Below are 18,120 nucleotides of genomic sequence, written 5' to 3' on the forward strand. Positions count from 1 at the left end.
TGCATATGGGTGCACTGTATAGTAGGGGCACTGCATATGGATGCACTGTATAGTAGGGGCCCCATTTATGGATGCACTGTATAGTAGGGGCACTTTTTATGGATGCACTGTATAGTAGGGCACTATTTATGGACGCACTGTTTAGTAGGGGCACTGCATATGGGTGCACTGTATAGTAGGGGCACTGCATATGGATGCACTGTATAGTAGGGGCCCCATTTATGGATGCACTGTATAGTAGGGGCACTTTTTATGGATGCACTGTATATTAGGGCACTATTTATGGACGCACTGTTTAGTAGGGACACTGCATATGGATGCACTGTATAGTAGGGGCACTATTTATGGACGCACTGTATAGTAGGGGCACTATTTATGGATGAACTGTATAGATGGGGCACTATTTATGGACGCACTGTATAGTAGGTGCACTATTTATGGATGCACTGTATAGTAGGACACTATTTATGGATGCACTGTTTAGTAGGGGCACTGCATATGGGTGCAGTTTGTGAGGTTACTCTTGCCCTCCTGCTGATGGCTGGTTGGGGTGCATACTTGGTGTTTGTAAAAGGGAACCATTTTGCCTGACACATCACATGAAGAATTTGCCAGAGCCCCATTCTCCAAAGCTGTGGACAGGAATACATCCACGGGCAGCTGTCCCCTCAAGCAGGAGTCACCCTGATGCACCCAGCATATGGCTCTATCAGTCCGACCTATAGCACCCCTCCCCCAGTCTTACACGCACCTATGTACCTTGTCTTGCCAGCGTCCGACAGACGATCACGTGGAGCCCAGTGCGCTGTCTCTCTCTCCCTATTGGCTGGCGGCTTCTCACTGGCTAGCTGTGATTGGTTGAGCACACCAGTTCACGTGAAGCGCGGAGTGGGATGGGACGCCGGTTTCTTTAACATTGAGAGAGCTGCAGGCTGGAGGAGTCGGCTCAGTGGCCTGACGGGATGGGGATCCCGCTGCGAGCGGCCCGGTACCCCGTCCAACCCTCCCCCAACTATGGTGTGCTGCTGCGAGAGGGGACGCTGATGTCATAAGGTATGCGGGGGGCTTTGGGGGCCATAGAATGCTGCTCGCACGTGTTAATGTGTTGGAAGACGGCACTGGTCAGTGCTTGGCATGGCTGCCAGGGAAAGTGCCCAGTCCTGATTGCTGGCTGTAATGATCTCAGTCACTGCACAGTGTGAACGGAGCCGAGTTCTTGTGCGGTTTGGGGGATTTATGCTGCGGACCTGATCCTATCCTACCTGGGTCTCTGGAATCCATGGGCTATCAGTGCTTCTCTATGATAGTATAATGCTGTAGAATAGGGTTAGGCTAAGGGGGCTCTCCCTACTTGTTAGAAGGCTCCCTTAGCTGATCACTGGGGTTCTGGACATTGCCTGGAAGATTTCAGTCTCCCAGTATGTCCCAGGAGCAGCCATTCCTCAGCACACGGTATCCAGTGCCAGAGATGCTCTTTGTAGCCGCCGAGAGGTAAGGGAGCGGTCCTCTATTTAAGGACCCTTATCTATTCATAGTTGTAGACAAACTGGACAAACCTGTCGGCCAGAACTGCATATATATTCCAGACCAGCTGACTATCTACGGTGTGTGGGGCCCCCAGAAGGACATTGTGCCCGAACCCCTTGTTCTCAAGGGCCATAAGCCCCTGCCGTAGGGCCGCGCTGATCGTGGAATTAATGTATTTTCTTAGTAAACCAGAACCCATCCACTGGCTGTAACATCTGTCTAGGTGGTGTGTACTCTAAACCCCCACTAACCTGTGAAATGTGGTACACGGTATCTAGTATATGTACAGGTTCTCATTGTAAAGGCAGTTAACAGTACTATACTGCTGACAGTACAAAGTAGGGGTCTGGGAGAGCAGTACAAACGGTTTGCTGAGATCTCCTTATCAGGAGTAGTGAGAATGTGCAGTTATCTTTTTTTCTTCTGCTCTCTCAAGTGCCCAGGGTGGGCTTCACTATGAACTTTAGCTGCTTCACCGCCCTGAGCCCTCCCCTCTGCTCCAAGTGGTAGCTTTCACATTCGACCAGGAGCCCACTACAGCGCTCGCTCCAATGTTAACGTGGAGCACTTGTACTTGTGGAAATGGCTTCACACATTGGTTTTTAGTGGCATGTTGGTGATAAAAGCACCAGCTCCACATTTGGTCTATGGTGAATGTGATTATTTTTCTTTTGTTAATGTTGTGGGTGTGTGTTCCCCCCCCCCCAGGATAAAAAAAAAAGCCAGATTTATAGATGGACACCATATTGTCGGCAGAACCCGCCAGCACTTATAGTTTACACTAAGTTTCTGCTATTCCTTTGAGTTCCATTCATGATGTAAGCCCACTGGACGGATGCTGCTGATTGTCCACCTTGGAGTTCTGCAGCATTTCCGGCACCTGCAAAGTGGATGAGATTTCACAGCTCTCCCCCACGTGATCCTGACTTGCAGTGTGGATTTTAATTCCTCCGCATGTCCGTTTTTGCCAACCAGTTCGACCACTGGTTTTGCTTTCTGCAATGTATAAGGTGTAGCTCATGCGGATTTCGCTGAAGACCCATTGTGGATTTTGCGTGGCGAAATATGTTCCAAACGAACTTGCCCTAAAAATAGCAGCAGGATTTATTTCCCTGTTAGAAATCGGACTCTTCCTTTTCCAGGGGCAGGCGGTATGCACTTGTATATGGCACCTATATCTGTGGCCTCTCTGCACTCGCTGAACTCTATTTGCTTTAAACTTGCCCTGTCACTTTGTGTTTTATTACTGCCTCTTACTCCTGGGTGAACATGTCTTCCACTAGGTGGCGCTGTGACTCCACTGAAAGCCCAACGTGAACACGACACTCTCACATCCCATGGCATAAGAAAGGGGGGTGTGTTCCTGTATACGTGTTGTTAATTTCCGCTCTTTTTCTCTTTGCAGACAACGGACCACTGGACTTTTGTTCCCCCTCCGTCCTGGCTAGGCTTTCTTTTCATCAACTCCTCGTCCCATGTGAGCTAAATGCCTAGGCTCGTTTCACCGATGAACTCAACCAGGTAACACAAGAGAAGGCTTTGTCCTTGTTCTGTCACTTGTGCATCCTCCAGGCCCTCATCACACATAGGTCACTTTTTCTAGTTATTTAATTTGTCCAGTTAATATGTGAACTGTTACTAAAGACTTCTGCTAATAATAATTTGGGGAGAAATTCCAGTGCGGCATGAACGTTTTACCAGTATGTCTATGTTCTGCCACATATGGCGACGCATTGTAATTGTTAAGAATGTTGTGTTAAGTTTAGGTGCTGACTATGCTTTTTTTTAACTGGTGGTCTCTTGCCCCCCCCCCCCCCCCCCCCTCTTTCCACATTACCCGCGCTAGGTCACACCTAGACGGTGAGCATAGAGATGATAGAAGTAAAATTTAAATGAATCCATGAGCACAGTATTAAAGAGGACCTTTCATCGGTCCAAACATTAGGACCTAAGTATCCTGACATATACAGCGGCGCCCAGGGATCTTACGGCACTTACTATTATCCCTGGGCGCCGCTATGTTGTCCAGCAGAACAAGGGCAGACTCTGCCTACTATAACCAAGTCCCCTGAACATACCGGAGAACATAGCGGCGCCCAGGGATAATAGTAAGTGCAGTGAGATCCCTGGGCGCCGCTGTATATGTCATGATACTTGGTTCACAATGTTTGGACCGAAGAAGGGTCCTCTTTAAAGCCCCTGATACAGTAACAGGTATGTACTGTCCTCCCCTGCATAACGGAAACGGGACAGATCTGTTTTACAGCCCATAGACTTCTATTATGACAGCATGAATAACGGAACGCCTCTAAAGACATTCTGTCATAGAATCGCGTTGTGGTCCGTGGTAACGAAATCCATAACGCAATTCACATTTTACCACCAAATGAAGTGTGAATGAATTTCATAAACAGAAATTCGCTCATTACTAATTCCAGTCTTCCCTTCCAACGCCGCAGATCTAATCAATTACACATGGTTGTTGCAGCCAATCGCTGGCACCAAGGTACACTTTGATTGGCTGCAGTGGTCATGTGTTGTCAACATGACGGTGAAACTGCAACCATGTAAGCATAGAACAGTGGCAAGGACTAATGGAGGCACTGGAGCAGCAGAATAAGCAGTGTTGCACTTATTTGGTGCCTGTGCCCTAACGTTTGCTAATTGTGAACAACCCCTGCTTCTGGTCCCCGCGCCGCCATTGCTGCTTATCCCTGTGCGTGGATGAAAACATCCGGTGTTGGGGGGGGGGGGGGGGGGGTGCGAGCCTCCCTAACATCGTGGGTAGAGAAGCAATAACTTGGGCTCATCGGAGCCAATACCTTCTAAGCTCCTGAGCTCCTGCTTATAGTATTATAGTCTTGGATAACTTGATGGGGAGGCTGCTGATGACAGATTCCTATTCACTTTTTATGGAGCAGATAAATAAGAGTAGTTAGAATACCTTGCCCATTTTTGGAAGAGGAATAACCTGCCGTCTGGACAATTTATAAAGCTTCCTGCATATAGTGTATTATCATAAACACCATAAATTTAATGTATTTTTCTCGCTACTGTAGAGAAGCCTGTATGAATACACACGGCTAGAATATGCTGCATTTTGGAAAAGAAATATCGCTGATCCAATAGCACACTGAAAAACTTGTGGGGTCATTTATCAAACTGGTGTAAAGTAGAACTGTCTTAGGGTACTTTCACACTGGCGTTAGAGGAATCCGGCAGGCAGTTCCGTTGCCAGAAATGCCTGCCTGATCCGGAAATCTGTGTGCAAACGGATACCATTTGTTTCCGGATGCGGATCTGTCTGACAAATGCATTGAAATACCGGATCCGTCTCTCTGGTCTCATCTGAAAAAAAAAAAAAAAACTGATCCGGTATTTATTTTTCACATTTTTAACCCCTTAAGGACCGGGCTCATTTTCACCTTAAGGACCAGGCCATTTTTTGCAAATCTGACCAGTGTCACTTTAAGTGCTGATAACTTTAAAACGCTTTGACTTATCCAGGCCATTCTGAGATTGTTTTTTCGTCACATATTGTACTTCATGACACTGGTAAAATAAAGTAAAAAAAATTAATTTTTTTGCATAATAAAATACCTAATTTACCAAAAATTTTGAAAAATTAGCAAATTTCAAAGTTTCAGTTTCTCTACTTCTGTAATACATAGTAATACCCCCAAACATTGTGATGACTTAACATTCCCCATATGTCTACTTCATGTTTGAATTATTTTGGGAATGATATTTTATTTTTTTGGGGATGTTACAAGGCTTAGAAGTTTAGAAGCAAATCTTGAAATTTTTCAGAAATTTACAAAAACCCAATTTTTAGGGACCACTACAGCTCTGAAGTCACTTTGCGAGGCTTACATAATAGAAACCGCCCAAAAATGACCCCATTCTATAAACTACACCCCTCAAGGTATTCAAAACTGATTTTACAAACTCCGTTAACCCTTTAGGTGTTGCACAAGAGTTATTGGCAAATTGGGATGAAATTTGAGAATTTCATTTTTTTGCCTAATTTTCCATTTTAACCCATTTTTTCCACTAACAAAGCAAGGGTTAACAGCCAAACAAGACTGTATCTTTATTGCCCTGACTCTGCTGTTTACAGAAACACCCCAAATGTGGCCGTAAACTACTGTACGGCCACACAGCGGGGCGTAGAGTGAAAGGTGCGCCGTATGGTTTTTGGAAGCCAGATTTTGCTGGACAGTTTTTTTGACACCATGTCCCATTTGAAGCCCCCCTGATGCACCCCTAGAGTAGAAACTCCAAAAAAGTGACCCCATCTAAGAAACTACACCCCTCAAGGTATTCAAAACTGATTTTTACAAACTTTGTCAACCCTTTAGGTGTTGCACAAGATTTAATGGAAAATAGAGATACAATTTCAAAATTTCACTTTTTTGGCAGATTTTCCATTTTAATATTTTTTTTCCAGTTACAAAGCAAGGGTTAACAGCCAAACAAAACTCATTATTTATGGCCCTGATTCTGTAGTTTACAGAAACACCCCATATGTGGTCGTAAATTGCTGTACGGGCACACAGTAGGGCGCAGAAGGAAAGTAATGCCATACGGTTTTTGGAAGGCAGATTTTGCTGGACAGTTTTTTTGACACCATGTCCCATTTGAAGCCCCCCTGATGCACCCCTAGAGTAGAAACTCCAAAAAAGTGACCCCATTTTAGAAAGTACGGAATAGGGTGGCAGTATTGTTGGTACTAGTTTAGGGTACATATGATTTTTGGTTGCTCTATATTACACTTTTTGTGCGGCAAGGTAACAAGAAATAGCTTTTTTGGCACGTTTTTTTTTTATTTACAACATTCATCTGACAGGTTAGATCATGTGGTAATTTTATAGAGCAGGTTGTCACGGACGCGGCGATACCTAATATGTATACAATTTTTTTTTTTATTTATGTAAGTTTTATACAATAACTTCATTTTTAAAACCAAAAAATTGTTTAGTGTCTCCATAGTCTAAGAGCCATAGTTTTTACAGTTTTTGGGCGATTATCTTGAGTAGGGTCTAATTTTTTGCGGGATGAGATGACGGTTTGATTGGCACTATTTTGGGGTGCATATGACTTTTTGATCGCTTGCTATTACACTTTTTGTGACGTAAGATGGCAAAAAATTGCTTTTTTTTACACTTTTTTTCTTTTTTTTTTACGGTGCTCACCTGAGGGGTTAGGTCATGTGATAATTTTATAGAGCCGGTCGATACGGACGCGGCGATACCTAATATGTATACTTTATTTTTATTTATAAAAGTTTTACACAATTATTTTATTTTTGAAACAAAAAAAATCATGTTTTAGTGTTTCCATAGTCTAAGAGCCATAGTTTTTTCAGTTTTTGGGCGATTATCTTGAGTAGGGTCTCATTTTTTGCGGGATGAGATGACTGTTTTATTGGTACTATTTTGGCGTACATGCGACTTTTTTGATCACTTTTATTACCTTTTTTGGGAAGTAAGGTGGGCAAAATTTCAATTTTCTCATAGTTTTTATTTTTTTATTTTTATGGCGTTCACCGTGCGGGGAAAGTAACATGACCGTTTTATAGATCAGGTCGTTACGGACGCGGCGATACCTAATATGTGTAGTGTATTTTTTTATTTTTATTCAGTGATAAATGTTTTTTTTTTATTTTATCTTAACTTTTTTCACTTTTTTTAAAAAAAATTGGACCCAGACCCACTTGGTTCTTAAAGATCCAGTGGGTCTGATGTCTGTAAAATACAGTACAGAAACTATATAGGTTTCTGCACTGTATTTTACTTACACTGAACAGATCTATGCTTTCAGCACAGATCTGTTCAGCACCATGGACAGCAGGACGCCTGAGCAGGCATCCTGTTGCCATGGGAACCTTCCCCGTCTGTCACAACTTCGCAGACGGGGAAGGGTGAGGACGGGGCTTCGGGGGCTCTCTGGGGGCTCTCTCCCTCTCCCATCGGGGGGCTGCAAAGGCACAGCAGCCCCCCGATCGGAGAGGGAGGGAGCTCCTTGCGCTGTTAACCTTTTCCATACAGCGGTCCGTACGGACCGCTGCATGGAAAGGGTTAAACGGCTGACATCGCATCACCGATGTCAGCCGTTTATACCAGGGTGCCAGCAATGTGCTGGCACCCTGGTATAACCCACTAGACGCCAACGATTATGCAATGGGAGGCGGGCGGGGGATCGCGATCCCGCCTGCCGCACCGCCCGCCTCCCGCAACGCCCCCACTGCCTGCGACACCCCCCCTGCACCACCCGCCGCCATCAAATCATGCAGGGGTGCAGGGGGGGGTGCGCAATATTGATTTTAGGCACTCTGAAGTTTCTGATCCCCGCGGTCAGGGACCGCGGGGATCAGAAACTGCAAAAAGCGCAGCAAACCGCAGGTCTGAATTGACCTGCGGTTTGCTGCGATCGCCGACACGGGGGGGTCAAATGACCCCCCCCTGCATTGTTACGGGATGCCGGCTGAATGATTTCAGCCGGCGTCACGTTCCGATTAACCCCCGCGGCGCCGGAATGCAGATTTTAAGTCAGGACGTACCGGTACGTCCTCGGTCCTTAAGGACTCGGGAAATAGGGCGTACCGGTACGTCCTCGGTCCTTAAGGGGTTAAAGGTCTGCGAATGCGGAGACCGGGAAACCAGATCAATTTTTACGAAACACTTGGTACAGCATCCAGCGTTAATGCATTTCAAGTATTTAGGAATTTTGGCTAGTGAAAATACCGCAGCAGCTGTGGTATTTTCTCCGGCCAAATACCGTCAAAGGGACTGAACTGAAGACATCCTGATGCATACTGAACAGATTGCTCTCCATTCAGAATGCATTGGGACAAAACTGAAGTGGTTGTTGAGCCCCTAGGATGGAACTGAATACTGGAAAATGAAAGGTGGAATCTGGTTGCTATGGGCAACTAAACCAGTTCAACTTTACACCAGTTTGATACATCTTCCCCGTTAGTTTATAGTGCATTTTATATATCCCCATTGGCTTACAACTAACATCTGGCCACAGCACTATCTACTGTTAGCGCTCCACACAGGCAGTTCTGTTCTCTTTCCTTGCCCAATTAATATTGGGGAACAGATAGGGGACTGCCATCGATGACAGCAAGTGTACTATGTTCCTGTAATGGACAGGAGCTGGCAGTCTGTCTCTTCCCTATTAGTAACTGACAGGAAGGATGGAGAACAGGAGTACCAGCGCTTAGTGCTGACGGTAGGTATACAAAAACACCGCACTTAACGATGACCGGAAGTTACTGGCAGGTTTGTTCTGCTCTTCCTCTTTTCAGTTACTGAAGCGCAGGGAAAAGAGAACTGTACAGAGCTGGCAGCAAGACAACTAAGGCTACTTTCACACTCCCGTTTGGTGCGGCTCCGTCATGGGTCTGCACAGACGGGTTCATTCAGATAATACAAGATAATACAACCTTTTAGCATCCGTTCAGAACGGATACGTTTGTATTATCTTTAACATAGAAAAGACGGATCCGTCTTGAACACCATGGAGGACAGATCGGTTTTCTATTGTGTCATAGAGAACTTATCCGTCCCCATTGACTTACATTGTGTGCCAGGACGGATCCGTTTGGCTCATTTTTATCAGACGGACACCAAAACGCCGCAGGCAGAGTTTTGGTGTCTGCCTCCAAAGCGGAATGGAGACGGAACGGAGGCAAACTGATGCATTCTGAGCGGATCCTTATCCATTCAGAATGTATTAGGGCAAAACTGATCCGTTGTGGATGAGAAAGCCAAAACGCCAGTGTGAAAGTAGCCCAAGTGGTGACACTGGCAGAGAAGACATACAGGTGGGGGAGATGAGACACGGGCTGAGAGGTCTGCCTGTGTATGTTTCTCTAGCAATGCTCAGAGGTGACTACACCTTGTTTAAAAAATAAATAAAAATGTTGTAGTTTTTATTGGTATCAATTTGGGGTATACAAGTTTATTCAGCAAAAATCAAGCCCCCACACTCTGTAGAAAGAAAAATCAAATTAAGTCTTGGGATTCAGCGATGTAAAACATAAAAAAAAAAAAAAAAAAAAAAAAAGCGAGAGGGTCTATGCAAAAGTAGTAATACATAAAAAAACGATGTATTTGGTATCGCTGTAATGATGCTGACCCAGAGAATAAAGTTTTATGCCGAAAAATGAAAGTTGATACCAGTTAATCTGTAAGTTGTGTGTACCCCAAAATAGCACCATTAACCACTACAACTTGGGGGGGGGGACTGGTCATTAAGAAATTAACTGTCAGGCCTCATGCACATGACAGTTGTTCTGGTCCGCATCTGAGCCACAGTTTTAGCGGCTCGGGTGCGGTCCCATTCACTTCAATGGGGCCGCAAAAGATACAGACAGCACTCTGTGTGCTGTCTGCATCCGTTGCTCCGTTCTGTGGCCCCACTTATAAAAAATAAAATTTTCCCCAAGATAAATACCTTAGGGGAAGACATTTAACAAATAAGTCACTTTGAAGGGGATTGTAACGTTTTGGCACTGTACTACCGTTTCTGCCATTACGGTGCCATGGAACCAGCAACAGAAACATGGGCTGTCAAAATGTGCTCCAGTCTCTTGAATTCTTGTGGTGGGCCCAGCCAGTAGATAAAGTGCATAAATGGCGTCCTTTTTCAGGGTACAAGCATACGTTAATGGTTTTTGAAATGTTTTGTCTTGAAACCATTTGTAATAGGAAAAAAAAGTGTGTGTATTTATATTTTATTCTTTATTATATTTTTTTTTTTTTCCTTAATTTTTTTTTTTTAAATATTATATCCACCATTCAATGGTACAAAAGAAAGGTCTATGGCAGTGGTGGCACTCAGTGGGCACCCAGGCCCTGGAAAAAGTCTAAGGCTTTCCTATATGCCTAAGGCCCCTTTCACACGAGTTGAACGCATTGCACCTGCACTGAATCCTGACCCATTCATTTCTATGTGGCTGTTCACATGAGCGGTGATTTTCACGCATCACTTATACGTTGCGTGAAAATCGCAGCATGCTCTATTTTGTGCGTTTTTCACGCAACGCAGGCCCCATAGAAGTGAATGGGGCTGCGTGAAAATCGCAAGCATCCGTAAGCAAGTGCGGATGCGGTGCGATTTTCACGCATGGGTTCTAGGTGACAGTCTATTCACTGTATTATTTTCCCTTATAACATGGTTATAAGGGAAAATAATAGCATTCTGACTACAGAATGCATAGTATAATAGTGCTGTAAGGGTTAAAAAAATAAAAAAGTTAACTCACCTTATCCTCTTGTTCGCGTAGTTCGTTCCCGGTCTGTTCTTTGCTAGCTGTGGGCTTGGGCTAAAGGACCTTTGACGTCAGATCACATGCTCCATCACCATGGTGATGGACCATGTGATTGGAGCATGTGATCTGACGTCATCAAAGGTCCTTTAGCCCAAGCCCACAGCTAGCAAAGAACAGACCGGGAACGAACTACGCGAACAAGAGGATAAGGTGAGTTAACTTTTTTATTTTTTTAACCCTTCCAGCACTATTATACTATGCATTCTGTAGTCAGAATGCTATTATTTTCCCTTATAACCATGTTATAAGGGAAAATAATACAATCTTCAGAACATCAATCCCAAGCCCGAACTTCTGTGAAGTTCGGGTTTGGGTACCAAACATGCGCGATTTTTCTCACGCGAGTGCAAAACGCATGACAATGTTTTGCACTCGCGCGGAAAAATTGCGCATTTTCCCGCAACGCACCCGGCTCTTATCCGGGCAAAAAACATGACGCCCGTGTGAAAGAGGCCTTAGACTTTTCTTGCCATTCATCAGCGCAGGGCAGCACATTCAATACAGACTTGGTATTATAGCTAAATGACAGTGCATGGAACTTATACTATATTGAACTGTTGTATTCAGGTTAAATTGCCGGTTTAGCACTTTGTGATAAATAAGTTAGTTTTGTGTTGCAGTTTGGGCACTCTGTCTCTCTAAAAGGTTCGCCCTCACTGGTCTAAGGTGTTCAGTGAAAAATATCAAATACGTCTAGTTAGATAGGCCCATTTCTACAACTGAAAGAATCGCCTGGTAAGGAAGGAGGGTAAACATTCCGGTAATGTAGCGGCTACAATACAAGGGATAAGGTCAGATATTGGGGGCTGCCACCATGGGAGAATCAAAGCAATTCTCTTTCATAGTAAACTAGAGGATCCAGTTCTTTCCTAGTGGTGTAATCTTCTCAGGAGGAGGTCTGAAAGAGGAAACCAAAAAGATGGTGTAAGACAGGCATGTCCAAACTGCGGCCCTCCAGCTGTTGCAAAACTACAACTCCCAGCATGCCTGGATAGCTTACAGCTATTAGGGCATGCTGGGAGTTGTAGTTTTGCAACAGCTGGAGGGCTGCAGTTTGGACATGCCTGGTGTAAGACCTCTGTAGACATGGCTTATGTTAGTGACAGTAGATGTGTTATCTGTATCTTCTTGCCTTGTATTATGGACCTCTATTATGAGGCTGCTCCATTTCAGAGGTCTGTAATTTAGGGATTGGTTACCAACTTTGTTTCCCTATACATGACTTAAAGGGATAGTTAGGTCAACAAATGCAGTGCTTGAAGGGGTTGGCCACTGAGGCGTTTTAGCAGTTTTCTATGCTAGTGCACACAAGTTTATGCCACTTTTTTAAATGGTTTTGGCCACAAAATTTCTAAAATGTTAAAGACTTTGATGTACATAGCTTCTGCACAACAATGTATGCTTTTCTTTGTAATATGCTGGGTTCTGCTAAAAATTATAGTAAGGGCTCATTCACACATTTTTTTTCTACTTTCCGTTAAACGAAATATATTTTTTCCTGTCAGGCAGAGAACAGCCTGCTGGAGTTCACCGTATCCGGCATTGCTGAATACTGCTTTTCACGGCTGGATCCTGTAGACTATAATTGAGGATCCAGCTGTTTTCTAGAACAAATGTCAGGTTCCGGCAGGCCAAAAAAAGGTTGCATACAATTTTTGTCTGGCCAGAAAGCCGCTGAATTCCTTCATAGTCTGTGGGGTCCAGTGATGATTGGTAGTATCTGGATTCTCTACTAGAACAGCCGGCCAAATCAGGTTACTGGTGATGTGAATGTAGCTTAAAAAAATGAAGCCAAGAAAGGCCTTAGACTATTTTCCCACAAGTGTTCAGTCCATGAAATATGGTCTGTGAAGGCCACATTTCCTGCTCCTCTGCATAATGACTTATGATGCTATGACTGTGGGTCTACTATACTGTGTAGTCTAATGCTGTGATACAGCAACTCGCTGCATCGTAAATTATGGTGCTGTGAGTTCGGTTCAAAGTAGCAGTCTGGGTAATACGGCTTGGTACATGCAGTGCGTTTTCCGAGGCCAAACACACTTGTGTAAAATTGGACAATCTGTCGCACAGGTGAAGATGGATTTACACAAGCGTTGCTATGACAATCTGCCCATGTAAATGTGCCGCTGATCAGCTGCTTGTTCATCAGGTGATCCTGTTCAGGCACAGCAATCATTTCTGGGCAGCAGATCGTGCCGTCTGAACAGCGATCTTGCTGCTCAGAAAATTGATTCTGTATGGGGATGAGGGATTGCAATACTCATCACTCATCCTTACACTGTGGAGGTGATCACTGCATGTAAATGCAGCAGTGTCCTTCACTTAACGAGCAGCCGACTGTCGGCTGCTACATCATGCAGTCTAAGGCCCCTTTCAGATGAGCGAGTGTCACGCTGTGGACTTGCAGCACAGCACCCGTCCTGACCTTCCAGCACTATTCGGGGTCACATAGCATTTTGATACTATGTAACCCTTAGAGGTCTGGAATGTACTAGATAATACTGACATAATGTTGTCATTGTTATCAAATACATTCCAGAAATGTAAGGGTTATATAGAATAGGGATCGACCGATTATCTGTTTTACCGATATTATCGGCCGATATTCAGAATTTTGAACGTTATCGGCATCTATTTTGTCGATATACCGATAACTTATGGGGAACAAGGATCACGCTGCTGACAGCGCTCTCCGTGTTCCCTCGGCAGCACAGGGGAGAAGGAAGCAGTGTCTCCCTCCCCTTTGCCACTGCCACCAATGAGAGGAGGGGACAAGAGGAGACACTGCTTCCTTATCCCCTGTGCTGCCCCCCAACCCAGTATTAACCATTGGTGGCGCAGTGCCACCAGTGTAATTCTGGGGCTCTAACCGGTTACCATGGCAGCCATGACGCTATTGAAGTCCTGGCTGCCATAGTTGGCTCCCTTTCTGCTGTGTGCACTATGCACAGAGCAGCAGAGACAGTGTGAAGTCCTATTCACCCTGATAGAGATCGATCAGGGTGAATAGGACAAGGGTTCTAGTCCCTGAGGGGGATAATGGTTTAAGAAGGGGGAAAAAAAAGAAAGAAAAAAGTTAATATTTTGGTGTGTTTCTTTTTCATTTTTATAATAAAAAAATTACAAAACAAAATACACATTAACAATAAACATATTCCTTTTCAGCAGATTTGTGTAGGAATCATTATAATTTTAAAAAAAAAAAAAAAATTCACAGAATATCGATATAAATTATGAGCCTGAAAGTTCAGATTATCGGTATCTGCCCTAAAAAATCGGTCTATCCCTAATATAGAATCATAAATTTAACTAATGCTATGCGAACCTGGCAGTGCTTGAAGTTCAGGACGGGTGCTGTACTGCAAGTCCACAGCATGACACTCACTCGTCTGAAAGGGGCTTAACCCGCCTTAATGTATTAATGTAGACCTTCTGCATCTGTAAACCTATTTCCTGGCAAAAAAAAAAAAACTTGCTCTTCCACTACACTGAATTTCAATATACTTTCCTTCGGAGTCCTCTTCTGCTGTAGCATGTGTGATTCCCTACTGCATCTGGTTACATATATTTATCGTTATGTTTGGTCCCTGTGGAAGATGTGACACAAGGGGGCCAGCCACTCAATGCGGTGACTTGACGCTGTAAATTACAGTTCACGCAAGCGACCTGTGGTTGCCTGGCCCTCTCCTGTGATGTCTTCATGCAGATAGTGAGCAAATGAACACTAATTCTAAATCTATTTAGGTTACACTGCATAAACACTTTACAATGAAAGTTTGAAGCATTCCAATGGTAACATGGTTTTTCTTTCTATTAGTGTTCTGGATTTCTTTCCACATAAGCCAACCATGGCTCTGGATATTGCTATGAAGTTCTATTTGCATTCACCAGCACTACAGCAAGACCGCTTGGAGTGCAGGATAATGCCTAAACCAAAGAAGCCACTGAGACCATGCATCCAGCCAAACGACAAATCCTTGCTCACAGAGATGAAGAACCAGGAGAATAAAGTTAAAAAGAAGGTTTCCTTTGCCGACAACAGAGGTTTAGCCCTCACAATGGTGAAGGTGTACTCAGACCTTGATGATCCTTTGGAAATCCCTTTCAATATAACGGAGTTAATAGACAATATAGTCAACCTGACCACTTTGGAGAAAGAGCACCTTGTGTTAGACTTTGCCCAGCCGGCAGCAGACTACTTGGATTTCAGGAACCGCATCCAGACAGACTATGTTTGTCTAGAAAATTGTATGCTCAAAGAACGATCTCTTGTTGGCACTGTAAAGGTCAAGAACCTTGGCTTTGAGAAATGTGTCAAGATACGGATGACTTGTAATTCTTGGCGAGCTTTTACTGATCATGAATGCCAGTATGTTAAAGACACCTATGCTGGGTCTGATAGGGACACGTTTTCTTTTGACCTTGTCCTGCCAGATGACATCCCTCCACAAGAGAGACTAGAATTTGCAGTTTCTTTTGAATGCAATGGGAAAACGTACTGGGACAGCAATAAGGGACAGAACTATAGAATAACTCGTTCAGACTTTCAGAGCCGTCACTGTAACTCTGATCACAACATTTCTCTAGATCAGTTTGGAAGTCCCAGGTGCTCATATGGTATATTTCCGGAATGGTCCAGCTACTCTGGCTTTGACAAACAAGGACCTTACTACTGAACTGTCCTGCGAGCTGTAGTGGAGCCAGTCCAGACACCGTAGACTTGGAATTTGGATGTGTCAGATGACATTAGTTAGGACTCTCATATACGAGGTTATGATGTGATAGTATTTGGTTCTCTGCGAAGAATGACTTGATCCTATTTATCAAGTCTCAATTGGCACCTTTTGTGGAAGTTTTGGGGTAAAAGCTAGAAAATGCTGCTAATCTGTTTTCCTCTTTCCAACCTAAAAGCTGCTACAGTCTTACTGAAGAGACAACTTTTTTCATGTTCTTTACATTTCTTTGTCGTGTGCATTCCACTAGGATGCCTATGATGTAGATCCTGTGCCAGCGCTTTAATGTAGACTCTCTCAAAATTTGGAGCCAGTATGTAACATTGCTGATCCGTCCGATTCTGCTCAGGCGACGTGTTTTTATAGTCTTCTGGAACGGAGTTAATAAATGTTTATTTGCACTGGCCAACCCTATGCGCATACACTGCCATGGTGCCAGAATAACAGGCCTATTATGTTTTTAGGTTTGTTTTAGCTGTTGATTCGACCTAATGGAGTCCTTTTTTAATATTTCTCACCTGGGTGCTTTTCAGCTCTCTAAAGCTTTTTTTATTGTCTGTATCACATGAATTGCATATTTTTGTCTGTTCACTTGGAAACCCGTGCCTTTAAATCTATAATGTATTCATATTTGACCTCCCTCTGCATGTGTATGCTTTTGTGTTTGCAGTAGGTTTCCATTGGTGACGTTATTTATACTTTTAGGTGGACGCTGGTATCCACGTAATAGGTGGTGACACTTTTAACTTTATTACTACTGACATACTTTTCTACCTGGCTAAATAAAATTAATTGTGTTAAATTTTTATTTTATTTTTTTGTGTGTGGTGTTGTCCTCTTTGAAATGAGGCCAGGACACAGATGACACTGGTTTGACTGGTTTAATTTTATACCGTAAGCAGAAATGGCTTAAAATACAGACATTTATTCATAGTGTGGAGGATCAGATATTGGCTTCCAGTGTGCTGGTACTGTATGTCTTTCCCCTTTTTAGTTTACAATCTAAACAGAATTCTAATTCTATTTTCATAAAAAAAAAAAAATTTCTTTGTGTGTGTGCTTTACAAATAACTGACCAGTGTTTTATAAATGACACTTGATTTCTATGCAGTTTACCTTTTTTATATTTGACCTATGACTTGTTTTGTGGTACGGTGATCGTAGAGGGTTACTCATGTCGTAATCAATGGGACACAACTTTGACCTAATAACTGGCCAGCTTTATTTCTTTTGCCTCAACCATCTTCAGTAGCTTCCTAATATTCTCCCAGCCTCCCCTCCCTTTTGTCTCCACTCCTCCTATTTGTGAGATATCTGCTTGGCTCTGTATCGATGACCAGCAGGTGTAAAGGCACCATATCTGTCAGAATATTCTTGTATAACATGAGTTCCCCCCGTTGGGAAGTGGGAAAAGACTGTAATTTGTTAACCACCGTAAAAGAAAGAGATTTGTAAGTATATTTTCTTTTTTGAATGTATGCAGAGATGAGCAACTTTACCCACCCAGTGCCTTGTCCTGATATTTCTGCATGCTTTGTATTTTAAGGGGGAAAAAAGCAAACTTTGTACTCACGTCATTGGGGACAACATATGCACTTTATAATCACGAGTGAAATAGATTTTTTTTTTTTGTTTTTTGTTAGAATTTTGTTTTTAAAGTGAATTGTAATAAAGGTAATGCATTTAAATGAACAACATCTTTATGTATTTTGTGTGGAAGGATGAGGTTTCCTGGTGAGTGACGTGTAACGTCAACCCTATTAACCCAGGCATACTACCTGGTAGGGTTGATCATGGTGAATAAAATGTTGCTGTAAAATTGATGTTCCATTGCAGCATAATGACTTTGGTGCTTGCGCAGTGCAGATCTCAACAGAGTGAACCTCCTGAGGTCAACTGTGCATGTGTTGATGAAGTCGTGCAAGTGAGACATTTTAGGCTACTTTCACACTAGCGTTCGATCGGATCCGATCATAATAATGCAGACGAAGGCTCCGTTCAGAACGGATCCGTCTGCATTATATTAGCATATAAAAGCTAAGTGTGAAAATAGCCTCGTACGGATCCGTCCAGACTTTTAATGTAAAGTCAATGGGGGACGGATCCGCTTGAAGATTGAGCCATATTGTGGCATCTTCAAACGGATCCGTCCCCATTGACTTACATTGTAAGTCTGGACGGATCCGCACGCCTCCGCACGGCCAGGCGGACACCCGAACGCTGCAAGCAGCGTTCAGCTGTCCGTGCGGAGGCGAGCGGAGCGGAGGCTGAACGCTGCCAGACTGCAGTCTGAGCGGATCCGCATCCATTCAGACTGCATCAGGGCTGGACGGAAGCGTTCGGGTCCGCTCGTGAGCCCCTTCAAACGGAGCTCACGAGCGGACCGACGAACGCTAGTGTGAAAGTAGCCTTAGGCCAGGCATCCAAAGAGTGAGGGTGCCTGATGCGGTTAGGCCCTGAGGGGCGTGGTGATGGGGAGAGGAGGAGATGTAGTTGTGCACCAAGGGGTAGGCC

At 43.9% G+C, this 18,120-nt stretch overlaps 1 protein-coding gene across 1 annotated transcript; it reads left to right on the forward strand.

Annotated features, from left to right (window-relative positions):
• Nucleotides 1-894: 894 nt before the first annotated feature.
• PPP1R3B (protein phosphatase 1 regulatory subunit 3B) lies at nt 895-16,408 on the forward strand. The gene is made up of 3 exons (XM_044305237.1): nt 895-1,053; nt 2,933-3,048; nt 14,691-16,408. The coding sequence occupies exons 2-3, from the start codon at nt 3,014-3,016 to the stop codon at nt 15,547-15,549; spliced, it is 894 nt and encodes a 297-aa protein (XP_044161172.1). The 5' UTR covers nt 895-1,053; nt 2,933-3,013; the 3' UTR covers nt 15,550-16,408.
• The last annotated feature ends 1,712 nt before the right edge of the window (nt 16,409-18,120 follow it).

Source organism: Bufo gargarizans, chromosome 1, assembly GCF_014858855.1.
Source record: "Bufo gargarizans isolate SCDJY-AF-19 chromosome 1, ASM1485885v1, whole genome shotgun sequence".
Lineage (NCBI taxonomy): Eukaryota > Metazoa > Chordata > Amphibia > Anura > Bufonidae > Bufo > Bufo gargarizans.